This window comes from Crocuta crocuta, unplaced genomic scaffold (assembly GCF_008692635.1).
Source record: "Crocuta crocuta isolate KB4526 unplaced genomic scaffold, BGI_CrCroc_1.0 scaffold131, whole genome shotgun sequence".
In the NCBI taxonomy this organism is placed as follows: domain Eukaryota; kingdom Metazoa; phylum Chordata; class Mammalia; order Carnivora; family Hyaenidae; genus Crocuta; species Crocuta crocuta.
In genome coordinates this window covers 5,652,219-5,671,920 of record NW_027528977.1, presented here as the reverse complement: position 1 = coordinate 5,671,920, position 19,702 = coordinate 5,652,219, and the positions used below count along the sequence as shown (strand labels likewise).

Sequence of the window (19,702 nt, the reverse complement as noted above, 5' to 3'; positions counted from 1 at the left end):
CAAAAACAATTACTGGAAGGGAAATAGCATAGTGATTAAGAGCAAAAATATGGTATCAAAGCTGAATTTAAATTTCAGGTGCTTGACCACATGACCTTGGGCAAATTTATGTAATATTTCTGGGACTCTCAGAGCAGGTACTCAAAAAATACTTGAATGAAAGGCGAAACGAACTAGCTTCTCTCAAAATTAAAGGTCTCAACCATAATCAAAGCATTAACTCCTAAAAACTTTCTTGATAATCAAAGAGAAGACACACAAAAACTGTAATAGATTGGTTGTGGCTCCTCAAAAGACATGTGAATTTGACCTTACTTGGAAAAAGTGATTTTGCAGATATAATTAAATTAATCTCAGAATGAGATAATCTAGGATTACCCAGGTAGGTTCTAAATCCAGTGACAAAGGTCCTTATAAGTAGACTTGGAAGAGTAAAAAACACAGAAGAAAAGGCAATGTGAAGAAAGAGACAGAGACTGAAGTGATTTGTCTTTACAGCACCACCCAAGATCACCAGTTGCCATGAGAAGCTAGGAGGAGGCATGGAATCATTCCCACTCAGTCTCCAGAAGAAAACAATTCTACAGACACCCGGATTTTGGACTTCTGGCCTCCAGAACTGTGAGAAAATAAATTTATGTCGTTTTTTAAGCCACCAAGTCTGTGGCGGGTAATTTGTTAGGAAACTGATACATAACTGACAAAGAAACAAGCAGATATTTATTTTGTAAAGTAATCATCAGCTAGCCTAAACAACTAACAATAAAAAATAAATAATGGCCCTTAATATATAAGATAAAAACAGGGAAGAAGGCAAGCCATTAGAGACTCTCAAATACAGAGAAAAACAGGGTTGGTGTACGGGAGGTGGTTGGCGTACGGGAGGTGGTTGGCGGGATGGGTTAAACAGGTGATGGGCATTAAGGAGAGCCTTGTTGGGATGAGCACTGGGTTTGATACATAAGTGATGAATCACAGGCATCCACTCCTGAAGCCAAGACTATGCTGTACATTATCTAACTTGACTTTAAATTTAAAAAACAAACAAACAAGATCTTTAATTAGGAAAACTGGTCAAAGACTGCATTATTCTCATAAATTCCATACAGAAGATTAAAATGTGCATATATCCATTTTTTTCTCATGATTCATTTCCCACTGCAGGTTTTAGAAACTTATCTCTGATTAGAACAACACCTTGCCCCAAAATCTACTGTCAAGAGGTACTGTTGCAGTCTCAAAAATAGTTCTTCTCAGTGGGTATCCCAATAATTCCAGAAACTGCACAGAGATATTCGCAGCTCAGCATTACCAAGGTCCCAAGATTTTCTATCTCTGGCTTTTCATTCACCTACAGGGCAGTAGTGAAACACTGGCTACCTTTATCATTGCTTTGCTAGCATCCACTTTCACGCTAATTAGCACATCTTATTTGAAGTTTCTTTTGATATTTTGGAGCCCAATATTGTTTCTGATAATAAGATGCCAGCAAATAAAGAAGAAATTTCAATGTCAACTAACTCTTAGGACAAAAAAATAAGTCAATCAATAAAAGTTTATGCACAGTGGGCATATATTAAAAAGATTAGCATTAAAAATAAGTATAATAATTGATGGGCCATAGTCTTTATTCTATTACTTTCTTTTTCAAAGAGCAGTTTTATAACAAACCTGTTTCATATAGAATTGGTGGCAGAAGGAAACTTCTAAGCTAAAGATTTTCTACTCCAACCTTTTCACCTCATAATAGATGAGAAAATGGAGGTCAGAGGTGTGCAATAACCTGCCCCATGACACACATAGGATGACAAAGCTACCTCTTCCCTTACTCCCCTTTCCACTATAACACATTGTCTAGATTTCATCCAGAGAGTCATCTAAATGCAGGGCATTGCTCACTCATTCAAAAATTTAATGGCGTGGTGGAGGGGGCATGTTATTACACAGAAATTGAACTGTTATACTGAAACAATGATCATATTCTAACTTAAAACATTAAATATAAAACTGTAGTTCATTTAGATCTAAAAAAATGATGCACTATTTCCAATACCATATCTCAAGAATATAATGAAACAGAAGTCCATAAAACTTAAGTAAAATAATTATAAGACTGAAGGATGCTGCTACTATGAAGACATATGCATACAGACACACAAAAACATACAGAGTCATTACTGGTCTGGAATGGTGAAAGGTTACACATGACTGAAAACAACAAAATATTAATGACAGATAAAATTATCTTTTATTAAAGTAAAGATAAAACACTAAGGCAGGGAGAGGCTTTTGAATATAGATACAGGAAAGTCTGAATCCATATTTCAGAAATGCTTCATTCAGTGGCTTATTAATTTATTAAATCTCATAGTAGTTCAGTAAAAAGCCAAATTATTTTTTGTGTTAAATACTGTCCAATACATAAATCAAAGTAAGAGTAACACCACTATTGCTTCTTCACTTTATTTTTTTTAATTTTTTTTTGTTTCTGAGAGACAGACAGACAGACAGACAGACAGCATGAATAGGGAAGGGTCAGAGAGAGAGGGAGATACAGAATCTAAAGCAGGCTCCAGGCTCTGAGCTGGCTTTCAGCACAGAGCCTGATGCGAGGCTTGAACCCACGAACCGCAAGATCATGTCCTGAGCCAAAGTCGGATGCTTAACTGACTGGGCCATCCAAATGCCCCTATACCACTATTGCTAAGTTTCAAGGGCTATGTAAAAGAAGACACTCTTGAGTGTTTGCTGAAAAAATAATATTGAACTTCTTAGAAAATGGCTCCAACACTGAAAGTAACTAACATTTATTGAATAGTAACTGTGCTCTGAACATACATGCATTGTTCTGTACTTTTAATTGTCTATAATACTATAGAGCAAGTCCTGTTAGCCTCATTTTATATATTAGAAAGCCAAAGCTTGGAGTGGTTAAATAACTTTTCCAATGACAAAAATAAGTTCAAATCTACAATGTAATCTAAATCAAATCATTTCTTCTCTTCCCTATGCTGATTGAGCAGCAACAAGATAACTTACAAGACTAAACAATTAATAACTGGAATTTTTAAAACCCATCCAAGAATTAAGAATTCTACAATGTGGGGGCGCCTGGGTGGCTCAGTTGGTTAAGCGTCCGACTTCGGCTCAGGTCACGATCTCATGGTTCATGGGTTCGAGCCCTGAGTTGGACTCTGTGCTGACAGCTAGCTCAGAGCCTGGAGCCTGCTTCAGATTCTGTGTCTCCCTCTTTCTCTGATCCTCACCTGCTCACGCTGTCTGTCACTCTCTCCATCTCAGAAATAAATAAAAATATTAAAAAACTTTAAAGAAAAGAATTCTACAATGTTTTGTTTTTTTTTTTAATATCTATAAATTCTCTTCAGGCTTTAAAGTTATAAAAAAGAACCAAGAAGTTAATTTAATATCTTAAAACTTGAGTAAAATTTCAGAATTTTAATTTTTATTTACTATTTATGTTTATTCTTTTGAAAGAAAGAGTGCACATGTGTGCAAGTGAAGGAGGGGCAGAGAGAGAGAGAGGGAAGAGAAATCCCAAGCAGGCTCCATGCTGTCAGAGCAGATGCCGATGTGAGGCTTGAACTCACCATCCAAAATCTGAGATCATGATCTTAGCCAAAATCAAGAGTTGGACACCTAACAAATTGAACCACCCAGTGATCTCAAGTTCAGAATTTTAAAAAAATGATTTATTTTGGAACTAAATGGCACTAATAAAATGTCTCATTTGGTCATATCTTTAAAAAAGGTTTACCCCTCACAAAATGAATTATGTATTTCAGTCTTATTACACAGTTCAAAATGAACGTGATTTGACTTTATCTTGCTGAGTCAAGGCTATAAGACTCAACTTGGGAATTTCTTTCATCTATATTTTGTACCTTTTCTTTTTCCAGATTCCTCCCTTGGTATTGAAATATTTATTAGAAGTTATTTAAAATATTTAGCAGAAGTTATTACTACTGCCACCAACAACTCCTGACTTTACTCCTCTACCTATCCCACATCTGCACTCGCTATTTACCATTGGGTGTTTTCATTCTATGATACTTTTAGAAATATGAAAGTAAGTTCATTAGAACTGTTTCTAAATATGAGCAAAAAGTTCTAAGATTCTTGCTGAGTCAAGCTTATGATCTTTATGATGTGAACTTAGTTACATTAATCTGTGAAATCTCATTGAGATTACTCTGAGTGTATGTGACATGACCAGGGAACCCCTTAAAAGAGTCTGTCTCTGGTGTACCAGGTGGCTCACCTGTGTAAATGTCCAACTCTTAATTTCAGCTCAGGTCATGATCTTATGGCTCGTGAGTTCGAGCCTGGCATTAGGCTCTTTGCTGACAGTGTGGAGCCTGTTTGGGATTCTCTCTCTCTTCCTCTATCTTTTCCTCTCCCACTCACTCTCTCTCACTCTCTCTCTCCCCCCCAAAATACATTTGAAAAAAAAAAAATAAACCTTTAAAAAGAGAGAGAGATGGTCTCTTCTTGAAGGCAGAGATTCAAACTATGAAAGATATTCAATGTGAGGAAGTTTCTCCTTTGCTAGAAGAGGCTACAGAGCCAGGTATTTGGTGGCCTCTGTAAGCTACAAGTGGTCCCCAAAAGTGAGGACCTCAATTCTACAACTGCAAAGAACTTAATTCTACCACAACCAGATAAGCTTGCAGAAAACCCCAAGCTTCAGATGAAAATACAGCCCAACCAATGCCTTGACTTTATTCTCACAAGACACTGAGCAAACAACTCAGATGCCATGACTGGATTTCTGACCCACAGAACTGCAAACTCATAAACAGGTCTTCTTTTAAGCCATAAAGTTTGTGTTTGGTTACAGAGCATAGGAAAACTAATGCAAGCTCTCCCAGCACCTGCCTCTTACTGACTGCTCCTTTCCTGAAATTCTTCATGAAGCATCGGTTCTCTTGGATCATTCTGTCCCCTCTCCTATCACTCCTCAGTCTCCACTGAAAGCCTTACTTTCACAACACACCTAGCGCTCCCCATGCCTCCAACCTTAGCTTTTTCCTCTTTCTGTGTGATTTGATTTTATTTTACGTTTTCATTTTTATTATTTTAAGCAAGTGCTTGCTGAACAACTACATGGCTCCAGACAGTAATCGAGGCTCTATGGAGCTATTGGTAAGGGGAAAAAAAATAGAAAAAACAAATCCTGTTCCTGTGGAGTGTTCATAGATGACTCCTTTCTCTATGACAACCAAGACAGACTTGTCTCTTGTGTTCCAGACTCAAATGGCCAGCTGTCTTGCAGATTTCTCCACTGAGATGACCAAAAGTCTCTTACAATCACTTATTATTTTCACTGAGCTTAATATTTTACCCTATATTTTCAAACAGATCTATACATACCCATCTTTCTTCCCTCCCTCCCTCTCTTCAGGAGATGGCTTGGATTCTCTTCAAGACCAACTTTTCTATCTATCCTGCTGATGCCCTTCTACTTCCTTTAAATCTTACTCCATTAATTATTCCCTTTAGCTCCTCTTTCATCTGAATCTTCAATGTCTTCCTCTCTACTGATTCTTCCTCTCCCGATTCCTATAAGCAAAGTCATCTATAATTCCACAAATGAAATTCTGTAAGTGGATGTCATCTGTAATTCTATATCTACTGATTCTGTGAGCAAAGTCATCTCTCCTATCTTTTTAAAACTAAGAAATAACACTTTCCTGACCCTATGTATCTTTCAGACAACTATGTTATTACTCTCTTTTCCTGCTTATCCAAAATTCTCCTAAGTAGTGTACATTCATTGGCTTCTGTTAGTAATTACAATTATTAGGTGCAATTTTTTTTGTATAAAGCAAAATGCAAAGCAATTTTCCCACATTATCATTTAATCCTTTAAAAACGTAAGAACTAAAGATTATTATCCCCATACTACAAATGGGAAAGCTCAGACTCAGAAGAGTGAAGTAACTTGTCTGAAGTTCCCCATTCTGGACTTAAATGCGAATATACCTTATTCTTAAATATCCTAAAACTGTTTCAAGTGAAACACCCTTTTTCACCCCATTCACCCCTATATCCACTGCAACCTGACCTCTGCCCTCCCTATTCCACAGATACTATTCCCATTGAAGTCACGAACAACCTTCTAATTTGCCAAAATCAAAGAAAGCTTTTCAGTCTTTTTTTTTTTTAATGTTTTATTTATTTCTAGGAGACAGAGCGCGTGAGCAGGAGAGGGTCAGAGAGGGAGGGAGACACAGACTGAAACAGGCTCCAGGCTCCGAGCTGACAGTCAGCACAGAGCCCAACGTGGGGCTCGAACCCACGAACCGCGAGATCATGACCTAAGCGAAAGTCGGACGCTTAACCGACTAAGCCACCCAGGCGCCCCGTTTTTCAGTCTTTATAGTTCATATTTCTTCTCTTTATTTGTCCTCTCTCTGCCTTAATTACAAAGATCACTCCCAAGCCTTGATCTCTAGCTTCAGAAAGACATAGCAAACTAGCTTCAGAAAGAAAGGCATGTCTACAAGAAAGTTCCGGACGCATCCGACTTAGCATCCCAGACTGAAGCGATTAGCTCCCGTCTGCTCCTCCTGCCCCAGTTACCCACTGAGCAGAACCAGCAGAACCGCAGTCATCCACGTGTCTGGTAGCCATCCTCCACTCATGCCTGTAAGTCTCCTTTCCATTCACTCCACAGAGCAGTTACTCACGCTTTCCTTCCCTATTAATCCCCTTGAAATTATACTTGCTTTTTTTCCTTAGATTTATAAAAATCTAGAATAATTTGTAAGATATAAACATTAACATCTAACTGAAACCTAGACTAAATGTTGATGTTTATATGAACAATCAATTACTGTGTGGTCTTTATGTTTAGAGTAAGGATTCTGTATATATTTCCAAGTGAATGATAGCATACATTTGTGATTCAGTAGGGAATTATAATTTAAAAGGGATTAATAGTTGACCTACCATTTTTCATGATCATTCTTAGAAACAAACAGTTTACGACTAGATTTAAAGTATCCTTAACTTTGAGATGAGACCATATTCTGAAACACTTTTAAATCAATCAAATTTTACTCTATTCCTGCTCCTCTCATTACAATCATTAGGAATTAAAGAATTCTTTTCATTTTTTGTTGACCATGCATTCTTGGTGACTTTATCTTCAGCAAACAAACGAACACCCTATAATATTTATAAGATCAATTCCTAATAATGCTCAAGTGTCTCATTTCGTTAACTTAAATACAAGGGAAAAGCTGATCTTTCATTGGGTGAGATAATGCAGTAGAAAAACCATGTCACCAAGGATTTCTGGAATTTTAGTAAACAGTATCTTGAATGTTGTCTAGATTCCAGCTGGAAAGATATAGTGATGATAGGAAATAACTTGCAAGATGTGGCTTTATCTAATAAAGGATTTGCCCTTGGTTCTGTCACCACTTAAAGCAGATTAGCAATAATACATTCTGGAAGAGAGCCATCTATTTTTGTGTGGTTCTGCAATGTAAGACTTTTCTTTTCTTTTTTTTTTTTTTTTTTTTTTTGGCAAAGAGCAGCTTTAAGGCAGACAATGCTTTCCTGCTACCACAAACGAAACAGTCAGTTTTTACTAATTACTGTAGGATATATACTTACACCATTAGGAATGCAGAAATACCTCACCTGCTGTGATGGTATGAGAAGGCAAAAAACAACTTTTCATGCCCTTCCTGTTTCCCCAGTCCCTACAGAGGCACTAGAGTCTATATTCTGTGATGAACTTTCATTATATATTCAATATTCTCATCCGTCTGTAGATATGTTACTTAATCAGAATAAAGTTCATGTAAATATTTTTTTTAATCCATAGGAAATCATAACAGAAAGTAAACTATAAGGGTCTCTGATTTGACTAAGTGACTAGATATAGAGTCTAAAGTGTTCACCTACCATCTATGCTTTTGTAGTATTTTATAATTCTGACCATACTTTCTACCACTTCTACTTATTCTTTTCTTTAAGAAAAGAGCAAAAACAGTCTTAGTATGTGTATACTTTCAAGGGAGATACCATATAAAAATTACATCATCCATAGCTACAATAAATCTTTTACTGAAGATTAATTAGAAATTGAGTCTAGAGAGTAATAATCTACGGGCGCATGGGTGGCTCAGTCAGTTGAGCGTCTGACTCTTGATTTTGGCTCAGGTCATGATACCAAGGTCATAGAAATGAGCCAACATCGGCTCTGTGCTGAGTGTGGGGCTTGCTTGGGTGTCTCTCTCTCTCTCTCTCTCTTTCTCTTTACCCCTTCCTCTGTTTGTGCTCTCTGTCTCTCTTTAAAATTAAAGAAAGGAGGGGTGCCTGGGTGGCTCAGTTGGTTAAGCGTCCGACTTTCGCTTAGGTCATGATCTCGCGGTTCGTGGGTTCGAGCCCTGCGTCGGGCTCTGTGCTGACTGCCAGCTCAGAGCCTGGAGCCTGTTTCAGTCTGTGACTCCCTCTCTCTCTGACCCTCCCCTGCTCACGCTGTGTCTCTCTGTCTCTCTCCTAGAAATAAATAAAACATTTAAAAAAAAAAATTAAAGAAAGGAATAATCTAAAACTATACAATTTGCAAAGACTATCTGAAATATGTACAATTACCTTGTTTTCTCTTAACATATATAGTAGTTCTTAAAATACTTAAAGTCTGTGTTTTCATTCTTATGAAAAAAGGAAATTCTGCAATAAGTATCAAGAGCACATCAACTTAATTATTTTCACAAATACTGTTATCATGTCACTGAACACTGAAACATGTATATAACTTTAAAATATATATACAATGGAGTATTACTCAGCATCAAGAAGAATGAAACCTTGCCATTTGCAACTACATGGATAGAACCAGAGGGTATTACGCTAAGCGAAATAAGTCAGTCAGGGAAAGACAAATATCATATGATTTCACTTATATGAGGACTTTAAGATACAAAACAGATGAACATAAGGGAAGGAAAGCAAAAATAACATAAAAACAGGGAGGAGGACAAACCATAAAAGACTCTCAAATATAGAGAACAAACTTGCTGGAGGGGTGGGGGTGCAGGGATGGGCTAAGTGGGTAAGGGGCATTAAAAAAGACAGTTGGGATGAGCACTGGGTATTATACATACGAGATGTATCATTGGAATCTACTCCTGAAATCATTATTGCACTATGTGCTAACAAACTTGGATGTAAATAAGTAAGTAAGTAAGTAAGTAAGTAAGTAACATCTTCTGACGTGTTGTCAATTGCCAGGGCCAATTAGCCTTCTGAAAAATTTAACCAGAAACTAGGGCTCTGAAGGGAAATAATATAGATATTTACTAAAGACAACATGTGGTAGACAAGATTTACCTTCAAAATATAGGTATTTACTAAAGACAACATGTGGTAGACAGATTTTAAAATATTAGAATCTACAAGAATATTTACAGATGCACCAAAATTTCTCTACCTTAATAAACAGTACTATGATAAGCTCCTGTGGTCAAGTACCTTCTAAAACATATAAATAAACAAATAAACAACAACAATGACAATAGTATTACGCTGAGTTTTATTTTTCTATTTTCACTAAAACTTTACTTATTCTTTCAGTCAGAGTTAAAGTCAGATATATGTGGCAAAAACATGTCTAAAATTAACCTACCAAATAAGGTTTTATGTTTCTTATGAAATAAGAAGTCTGTAAAGTAAGCAGAGCTGATGCCAATTATTCAAGAGGGATAACAAGGGCCAAAGAGCCTTCTTCCATCTTTACAAAAGGCCTCTTGACCTAAACTTGCTTATCAGCTACTATCCCTCAATCAATAATATTTTTAGATAGATGGATATAGAAACTAAAGTTTGGGATGAGTCTTCCATATAAATAATCAAGTCATGCCAAATGGCTCAGGGTAAAAANGTACTTACTCTTTGATAAATAACAGGGAATGAACAGAAGTGTGAAAGAGTTCATCAGTAAGAAAGAGTAAATGTAGTACCGCCAAATTCCACAAACCTTTAAAACACTGAGGCTTTCACATAAGGGTGAAAGAATAAAAGGCAACATTAATAAAAAGGACCACTTCTCAATGCTGAGTTACATGGATATGGAAGAATGAGTTATCTTGTCTTGAAAATGAAATGTGCTTACTAAAACAAAATTCCCGATATAATAAAAATTTTGATAAGATGGAGAGCTAATGAGGATGCTTTAGGGAAGTGAAAAAAAGTCAAGAATAGATCTGACATATATAATGCCAAATTGGTATGTCATTAATAAGACTATTTAAAGGAGGGGTGCCTGAGTGGCTCAGTTGGTTAAGTGTCTGACTTTGGCTCAGGTCATGATCTCACAGTTCAGGAGTTCAAGCCCTGCATCGGGCTCTGTGCTGACAGCGCGGAACCTGGAGCCTACGTCAGATTCTTTGTCTCCCTCTCTCTCTGCCCCTCCCCAAGTCATGCTCTGTCTTTGTCTCTCAAAAATAAATACAAAGATTAAAAATTTTTTAAAAATAAGACTATTTAACAGAGAGAACACATGGCTAACAGAAGTAACATGGCTGGAGTAGGGGGAGGTGAAAGCTCACCAAGGGAAGACAAAATAGCCCTGGACAAGGTCCCATTTCTAGGAGAATCTGGGTTCCTAATAAAATGGAAGACTCCTGACTAAAATGAGCCATCATGAGTCAGTATGCATCTTGTGGTGATAAGGATTCACTGGAAACACCATAAAAGAATATCATAGAGTAAAAACCCAAGGCCTCAAAACATCCCTATGAAAGAAAGTTAGTGATTCCTTAGGAATAAATAGAAAACCCTCCTTTGATCAATTCAGGTATCAAATTATCACATAAGCTATTCTATGTGAATCTGAATATGTGGGTGTCTGATTGAGTGTAGTAACATCTGACTAAGCAGAATAACAATGATAAACATGTAAGTGTTTAAAAGTATATTTAGAGATTTGCTGTAAGTAATCTCATTTTATTTAGGTAAATGGCTAATAAGTGAAGATAAACTATTAGAGTTATGTGTAGATATAAAAGAAAAGAAATATGAATATAAATTAAGATAATTAAAAACAATTTCAAAATAAATAAAGAACATAAAATTGTTTCAAATGATGATATAAAAAATAAAAATATAAATACCAAAAAAATCAAATAAGGGTCATAAAAAAATATATACAGTTCTAGAAACAAAGAATAAAATGAAAGCAAGACATTCCTTCAAAGCTACAGAAAATCAGAATTGTACAAGTCACTAGCTAGCTGTGAGTTACTAATTATCTTGGGCTCCAAAGACATCATTGTATATAAAATGACAGATTGGACATGATGATACCAATGGATTCTACATCCTCTAATATTTTTATGAATATATGTCAAGATAACACAAAACTTACAAATGTAAGGAGTGATTCTTACACTTATGAATAGTACTTACTCAATGATTATAGGACAGTAATATTTTAGAACACCGTAACTTAAATGTTGAATTTGGTGACATTGAAACAGGAATTATATATACATCTACTACAACTCTCAACAAATATAAGAAAAAAATGTATGAAGGTATATAATCATTGAGTACTCTTTTAGCATTTTCCATTCTGGTTTGAAGGCCATAATTTGTTTTTCCTAACATAGTGAGTCTGGAAGAATGACAGCCTAAAATATAGGGGCTTTAATTAAAGAATTTGCAGTATTCAGTCAATTAAATTTAAACTGTAAAATAACGTGTAAATATAATTCTTTATTATACTTTGAAGATAGGACACAATTCCTATTATTCATAGGAATTATATATTATACATTAAAATATTAAGAAATTAGTGTTCCAGGTTACTAAATTAAGCAACCATAAGAATTGGTTATAAAATTAATATTGAACTACATAGTTACATGTCATAGTGAAAAGCCTTATCTTGTACTGTCATCAATTTTTATTACCTATCAAGAAAAATATTATTATATTCCCTTCCTCACAGAAATTGAAAGTAGGAAGGTAAAACTGAGCTTACCAGCTGATAAAAAAAATCAAATTTGGAAAACAAAAAACTTAATACCCTCACAGATTTAAAAGTGAACAATCTTCTCCTCAGATACTGCACAAAAGTACACTTTTTTTTCCCTTCCCATGTTTTGGCGTAGTAGGAAGCACATATTTTTCTCAACTGTGAGAGGTAAATAAAGAAAAGAAATAAATTAAAGAGAAATAGAAAACAAGCCACTTTCATTTTATAATGAGCTCGTTTGGTATCCGAGTGCTAATATTCCTTCAAAAGAATTTTGTTTACTATCATATTAAGCAATCCAAAACACCACTCTTCCCATTTGAAGAGGCAGTTTAAAGTGGATGATTCACTGGACCCTTGGATAATTTCTGTGTCTGACTAGAGTAGGCCTGAGACAGCCTTCCCCCTTACCTGATCTCTTTTGACTTCTGATGTGGAAGGAGAGGAAGCCTCAAAACTGTGCCTTAAAGCACAATTTTTACAGCACTGGGAGACACAACCAGGCTCCAGCTTATCCTCACAATACAAACATGTCTTTTTCTTCTCCATCTCAAATCTTAGCAAGAGCTGCTGCTGATGGGCCCACAGAAATCATTTTGTCCACAGATCTTCCTGTCAGAGCCAAATGCAAGATAGAAAAGACATAGATCGGATCTCCTATTTGATACTATCTCCCCCTGTTGGCATGGAAGTATACCCGTCAGCTCTGCGTAAGAGGAATTGATACATCCAACAAATGTTACTGTTTATCCAATAGAAGAGAAAATCCTTATGCTTTAAGTGAAGATCTATTATTTAAGAAATAGATCTATTTTCCAACTGATTTTTTTTAAATAAGTAGTTTTCTTCCTATATAACCTAAACAAGTCTTTCTTCTTCAGGAACTTAGATCTTGAGAACTCTGAGAATAAACCAAACTTTTAAAGCACTTGTTAAAACAACACTGTCCAAGCAGCTGTACTACAAAGCTTTTCTTAACCCAGGGCTTTTGAATTAATTATTTCTTAGGGGTGCCTGGGTGGCTCAGTCGGTTGAGTGTCCGACTTCAGCTCAGGTCATGATCTCACGGTTTGTGGGTTCGAGGCCCGCGTCGGGCTCTGTGATGACAGCTCAGAGCCTGGAGTCTACTTCGGATTCTGTGTCTCCCTCTCTCTCTGACCCTCCCCTGCTCACACTGTCTCTCTCTCTCAGAAATAAATAAAAAAAAGAATTATTTCTTAAATAAGAAAAGGAAAAGCAAGAAAAACCTACTATACAAAAGTCTTACTCAGTAAAACTTTCTTGGGTTCACAATCCTGTCATAACATCTCCTCCTTTAGGCCCTCAGCCTCCGTTTCTAAGTTAATGTAATTTAAAGATAAATAAAAAGAATAAAATTTACCTCTTTGTATAATTTCCTCTAGTTTTCTATTTTAAATATACCGATTTTGGTTTTGTTGTCCATAACAATTCACCTTTCAATCATGTCCATCAGAGGAAAGTGTTCTATTTCATATTTTGAGAATAATTATATAAAATGATGCATTTAATAATTAATAATGGGCAACATGGGCTAGGGAGCTTCTTATGAGTCAGGCATTGTTCTAAACATTTTAGATAGATTATCTCACTTAATCACCTATAATAATCCTATGCAATAGATTCTGTTACAAGCCCCAGTTTACGGATGAGAAAACTGAGGCACAAAAGAGCTTGGTGGCACAGAGTTGTCATGGTTACATGGCCAGCAAGTGGGTAACCCACAATTCAAACCCAAGCAACTCTACTCTAGAATCCATGCACTTAACCATTCTACCATGTTAAGCTAGGTCACTGCTCTACCTCACCAAAAGTATGCTGTTGCCAAGAAAGAGTCTCAAAGACTGTAGTAGCAACTTGCTAATTTTGTCCTTCTACCACAGAGCTGATATACTCAAGAAACAATACATACCAATTCTCCACATCTTTCTTTGGTGTCATTTTCCGCCTAGATGATTTTAAACATAATTCAGATTTTTACATCTACAGATTCACCTATATTTTCCTCCCTTGATCTCTCATTTCCTGTTTGGTCTTATTCACTTATTCTTTCAATATTCATTTAGCATTTACTAGATACCTGGCATAGAAATTCACAGGCTCATAAAAAGTTACAAAATATTTAAATCTGGAAACAATATTGCAGATAAAATAAATCAAGACTGATGTTCACAGTCAAGGAATACAAAATCTAAGGTAGCTAGATTTCTTGCTTGTTGGTGTAGCCCAGAGAAAAGCTAATTCAGGTATGTCTTCTATGATCATCTAATACCCATTGATTTTGCTTTTCAGAATAGAAAATTTTAATGTCACCTACAGACCTTACCAGGCAATCTTCCAGATCACTTATAAAGATAACAAACACAGTGGATGTTGTATTAATGCCCTAGAGCTGCTATAATGAAGTACCACAACAGAAATTTATTTTCTTACAGATCTAGAGCTCAGTGTCTGAAATTCAAGAGTCAGCAGGACCATGCTCCCTCCAAAACTTCTGGGGAAGGATCCTTCCTTGTATCTTACAGCTTCCGGGAACTGTAGTCAACCCTTTGCTTCCGGCAGCCCAACTCCAATCTCTGCCTCTGTCTTCACATGGTGATATTCTCTGTAGGTCAGTCTCTCTTCTCTTCTTATTGACACACCCGTCGTACTGGATTACACCCCACTCTGACAACCTCATCTTAACTTCATTACATCTATATAGCACATCCAAATAAGGTCATATTTACAGGTATTGGCTATTAGGATTTAAAGATCTCTTTTTTGCAGGATACAATTCAATCCATAATAGATGTGATTATTAACTGCTGAAGCACCTTGATCCTTAATTTTTCCAGCTAACTAAATATGTATTTATTCTTACCCTTTGATTTGACCCTTTTTTTGGGTCATGCTAAAAGCATATTTCCCATCCAATGGTGACTTACTATTTAGTCATCACTGGTAAAAAGTATTGTCAAAGGCTTTTCTAAATCCTAAGTTTATGCCCTATTATCTTCATATAAAAGAACTCTAAGAATAATCAGGCGTGATTTCTTCCTTAGAAAATGTTCTCTTTCCCCTAGGAGACTATTTTCATATTTGATGACTCTATTTGTTATTATGAGTTCTAAGAGCTTGCCAGTACTCAAAAATATTTAGAGACCCTGTTCTATGTGCCAAGTACTGCACAAAGCTAAGGAAACAGCAGTAAACAAAATGAGAACGCCTGTCTTCTTGGAGCTATGGTTTGGGAAGCTGGCAGAACTTACAGGGAAAGAAAATAGATACTAAAGACATACAGATAAACAAATACGAGTAAATGAGTTACTACACATAAATGCACATATTAAAGTATTTGATGCATAGAAATGCTTAGAAGAATCCTACTACATAGTAAATGTTAGCCAACAAAATAGGAGGAGACGGAGTAAAGACACTAGAAGTGAACACAAACTAAGAAGTGAAAAGGGGAAGTAGGATAAATAATGATGGTGGGGGTAGACACATAATAAGAGAGCCTGTAAGAGCTACAGCAGTGAGAGATTATCTCCAAGGAATGCTATATAAACTGAAATTATGGAAAGAAGACAGTAGTCATATGAAAAACTGGTGAAAGAATATTGAATAGAGAGAGAAAACAGGGCCTGAGATGAGATGCAGCTTGGCAGGTGAGGGGCAACATGGTCAGAAAGGCTAGAGTGTGGGGCGCCTGGGTGGCTCAGTTGGTTAAGCGTCCGACTTCGCCTCAGGTCATGATCTCGCGGTTCGTGGGTTTGAGCCCCGCGTCAGGCTCTGTGCTGACAGCTAGCTCAGAGCTTGGAGCCTCCTTCTGATTCTGTGTCTCCCTCTCTCTCTGACCCTCCCCTGCTCACACTCTGTCTCTCTCTCTCAGAAATTAAAAAAGAAGGAGAAGAAAGAAAGGAAAGAAAAAGCTAGAGTGTGGCAGGTGAGAAGGAGGCAGGCTATACTGGGAGGAGACAGGCAGGGACAAGATTATGTAGTTTAGGTGATGATAAGAAATTTGAATTCTATGTTAGTTACACAGGGAAGCCACTGCAGGGTTGTAAGCAGGGGACAGATAAGATCACATTGCGATCACTCTTGTTACTGCACAGAAAACAAGATGGAGGAAGAGCAAGGGAACAAGCAGATAGTCCAGGCCACAATTTATGCTGCTTTTTTATTAGGATGATCACAGTGGAGACAGTGACAGGGGGTGGGATTTGGGTTTTATTTGCGAGGTGGCAGCAAGAGAACTTGCTCATGGAACGGATGTGGGATTTGAGAAACAGTGAACACAAAGGTGATTCTCAAGATTTTGGCTTGAGCAGCTGATTACAAGTGATACCATTTACTAAGAAGTGGAAAACTGTGAGAGTGGCACATTTTGACCAGTTAAATTTGAGGTTACCAGTCCAATAACTGAATGAAATTATCAAATTCTAAGCCAGCCCATACAAATGAAGTTCACTTTAAGCATGTCTTATTCATACATGTGAACAGGAATCATGATAGAACAAAGAATTCATTATGATACCAATAACTAAGCATCATCTTTACATATTTAAGAACTACATTGCAGGGTGATGACTTCTGGTAGGCATGTTAAAAATAGAAAACTGTCACATATAAATTTCAAAACAATATGTATTTATTTAGTTTTATTTTTAAAACAGAAAGTGAAAAATATCCCAATTTCAGAAATTTGGTTTCTCTGACACTGAGCTCCACCTGCTGGTAATTTCTTAGCTCTAGGTCGAGTAATTTCTTATCTTAAAGTATTATATTATGAAAAAGAATTACAATATGTTACAGTGAAATACAACCTCCAACCAAAGTATACTGAAAAAACTCACTTAGGAGATATCATGGTAACTTATTCTTTCCTTATAGCTACCATTTATTGAGTTTAGTTAGATTCTAGGAACTGTGCTAATTCAGACAAACATTATCTCATTAATTTCCAAAATAATTCTGTGAGGTTTCTATGACTTACCACATCTTACCCATAAGTAAATTGAGCTCAGAGGGATTACATAATTTTGCTTGTGGTCATATATTTAATAGCATAGAGAGGATTTGAACCAATTTCTCTCTGACTACAAGTCAGTTGGTTTAGCAAACAGGCAACACTGCTCGGATAGAATTTAAGCTATACTGTCAGAAAATTTTGAGTTTGAATCTGCCACTCTGATTCTGAACAAACCCCTTAACCTGTTTAAGCGTCAGTATTCTCATATAAAATGTAGGAATAACACATTATTTTTTTCCAGTAACAATATTTTATGTCTAGCACACATCAGTTCCTTTCTTTTAGTAATTTTCCTTAAATGACATATTAGAGGCTTTACACTGCCAAATGTTAATGACCCAAATCAAGGGTCCTTCAATCTTTTGAAAATTTTTAAATTTTGAAATGGAATAGATTTTTATAATATTGTTTAGAAAACTACTCCCCCTCTGGGGGACCAGGATGGCTCTGTCGGTTGAACATCCGACTTTAGTTCAGGTTGTGATCTCATGGTTTGTGACTTGAAGCCCCTCATCAGACTTGCTGCTGTCAGTGCAGAGTCCACTTCAGCTCCTCTGTCCCCATCTCTCTGTCCCTTCCTTACTCATGTTCTCTTTCTCTCTCTCAAAAAACTAATAATAATAAAATAAACCTTTAAAAAAAAGAAACAAAAGGAAAAAGAAAACTATCCGCTCCAAAATAGAACACATTTCATATAATAGTTGGATTTGTAGCCCTCTTTAACTACTTATCTTTAAAGTCTGCACAAAGAGTGACCGTACTTATACCCAACAAAAAAAATTACAAAATGAAATTAAGAACAATCAGGTAGAAAACGGTAAGACATTAGTAAGTACAGTATATCATGAAAATTGGAACCAAAAGTTGAAGTTTGACACTGACAACTTCCCTTAAATCATAAGTAATATTTTTTAAATTTTTTTAATGTTTTATTTATTTCTGAGAGAGAGAGAGAGAGCATGAGCAGGGGAGGGTCAGAGAGAGAGGGAGACACAGAATCTGAAGCAGGCTCCAGGCTCTGAGCTAGCTGTCAGCACAGAGCCCAACATAGGGCTCGAACCCACGAACCACGAGATCATGACCAGAGCCGAAGTCGGACGCTTAACTGACTGAGCCACCCAGGCGCCCCCATTAGTAATATTTTTTAATCATAACAAGAAATAAGGTTTGAATAATTTTATGGGGATTATATTTTCACAAATATACACAAACTACTTTCATATATAAAATATTTCCAATAACTTTCAAAGAAAATAACAGGCTTTCAATTTAAAAAAAAAAAAAACAGCTAATAAATCTACTAGTAAAGTCTTTTAATCTTACATATTCACCTTCAAACAAGTACTTCTTGGATAAAACCAGTTTATGAACAGCTGCATTCCTAGACCCCTACAGAACTGATTTTGGTGTTTTGGCCTCCACCTCCACGAAGGGATTCTAGATTCTGCAAGAAATGGGGTTATGAATCTCCTTCCTGCATCTGCTGTGGTGATACTGTCAAGGGCAGTGTCACTGCAGAAGTCAGTGTTAAAGCCTCCAGTAAGAAATTCTATTAGAGCTAAACACAATGAAAAGCTTTGCTTCTCCTGCAATGTGACATGCTTTCTTTTATTTAATAGTAAGTGTTATATGACTTTATATCCTTTTTCATTTTGGCCTTTGGGAAGCTTAGAGACAAAATAATAGCTCTAGTGTAGTAACTACATACTATGATCTAAATAGTCTTTCCCCTAGTCTTGATAACATGTTACAACCTCTATTTTTCCTGGTTCTGATTTTAGTTTGTTTACATTTTGCCTGAATTTTGTTACCATTAGCTACCTCAGATACTCAGGGGACTAAGGCAGAATATGAATGAATGAGTGAATGAACATAAGCATATAAACAAGCAAATATAAATCTATACAAATAGCCTCGTAACCTGCAATTTACACATTCCCAGAGCTGACAGACTTTTCTCCTAACAATTTAAGACATAAACCTGATAGAGCTGACAGACTTGTCTCCTAATAATGTAAGACATAAACCTGATAACTTATAATTGGTGACATCATGCTCCCTGCCATGGTCATTCTAACGGGCTATTTTTTTTTTAAAGGTTCTTTTTTTGCCCCTTCAGAGAAAATGAGAAAGAGAGATAAACCCTAACAGGCTACATGCTCAATGCAGAACTCAACTCCACAATCCCCAGATCAACAGCTGAGCCAAAATCAAGAGTTAGATGCCCAACCCACTGAGCCACCCAGGTGCCCCTGGGCTACCTTTCTTAGAAATGATACTGCTGAACCTTAAAGCATCAGATCTTTTTCAACTCCTGCCAATCAGTTGAAAGAAAACTGGAAGGACACAGGAAGACTCCCTCATGTTCTTTGGTTTTTACCATTTGATTCCCAAATCACGTATATACAGTTGCTAAAAGTCAAAGCTGTCCCTAACTTTGACTTTGGGAGCTGGCAAAGAGGCACCATCCCTAAAGATCATGCAAAAAGCCTATCAGGAAAGGCAGACACAAATTAAATCAGGTTTTCAAATTCCTAAGGAGAACAAAAGACCAGTGTTGTTTAGACAGTATATCTAGCCCATGTTGGTTTTACTTCTCATATACCAAATATCTTAGGTTATGTGCACAATTTGCTCCATCACCTTAAAAGCAT

The 19,702-nt window shown here is 36.4% G+C and overlaps 1 protein-coding gene across 3 annotated transcripts in view; it reads right to left on the bottom strand.

Annotated features, from left to right (window-relative positions):
* The window catches only part of FER (FER tyrosine kinase), a 413,835-nt gene that overhangs the window by 257,677 nt on the left and 136,456 nt on the right, over nt 1-19,702 (bottom strand). The window contains exon 1 of one of the 3 annotated variants that reach the window (XM_077757163.1): nt 12,428-12,565. The exons of the other annotated variants lie outside the window; for them this stretch is intronic. Within the exon in view, the coding sequence (XP_077613289.1) occupies nt 12,428-12,565 (138 nt within the window). Of the gene's footprint in view, nt 1-12,427; nt 12,566-19,702 lie in introns of those variants that run through there. 3 annotated transcript variants of the gene reach the window in all.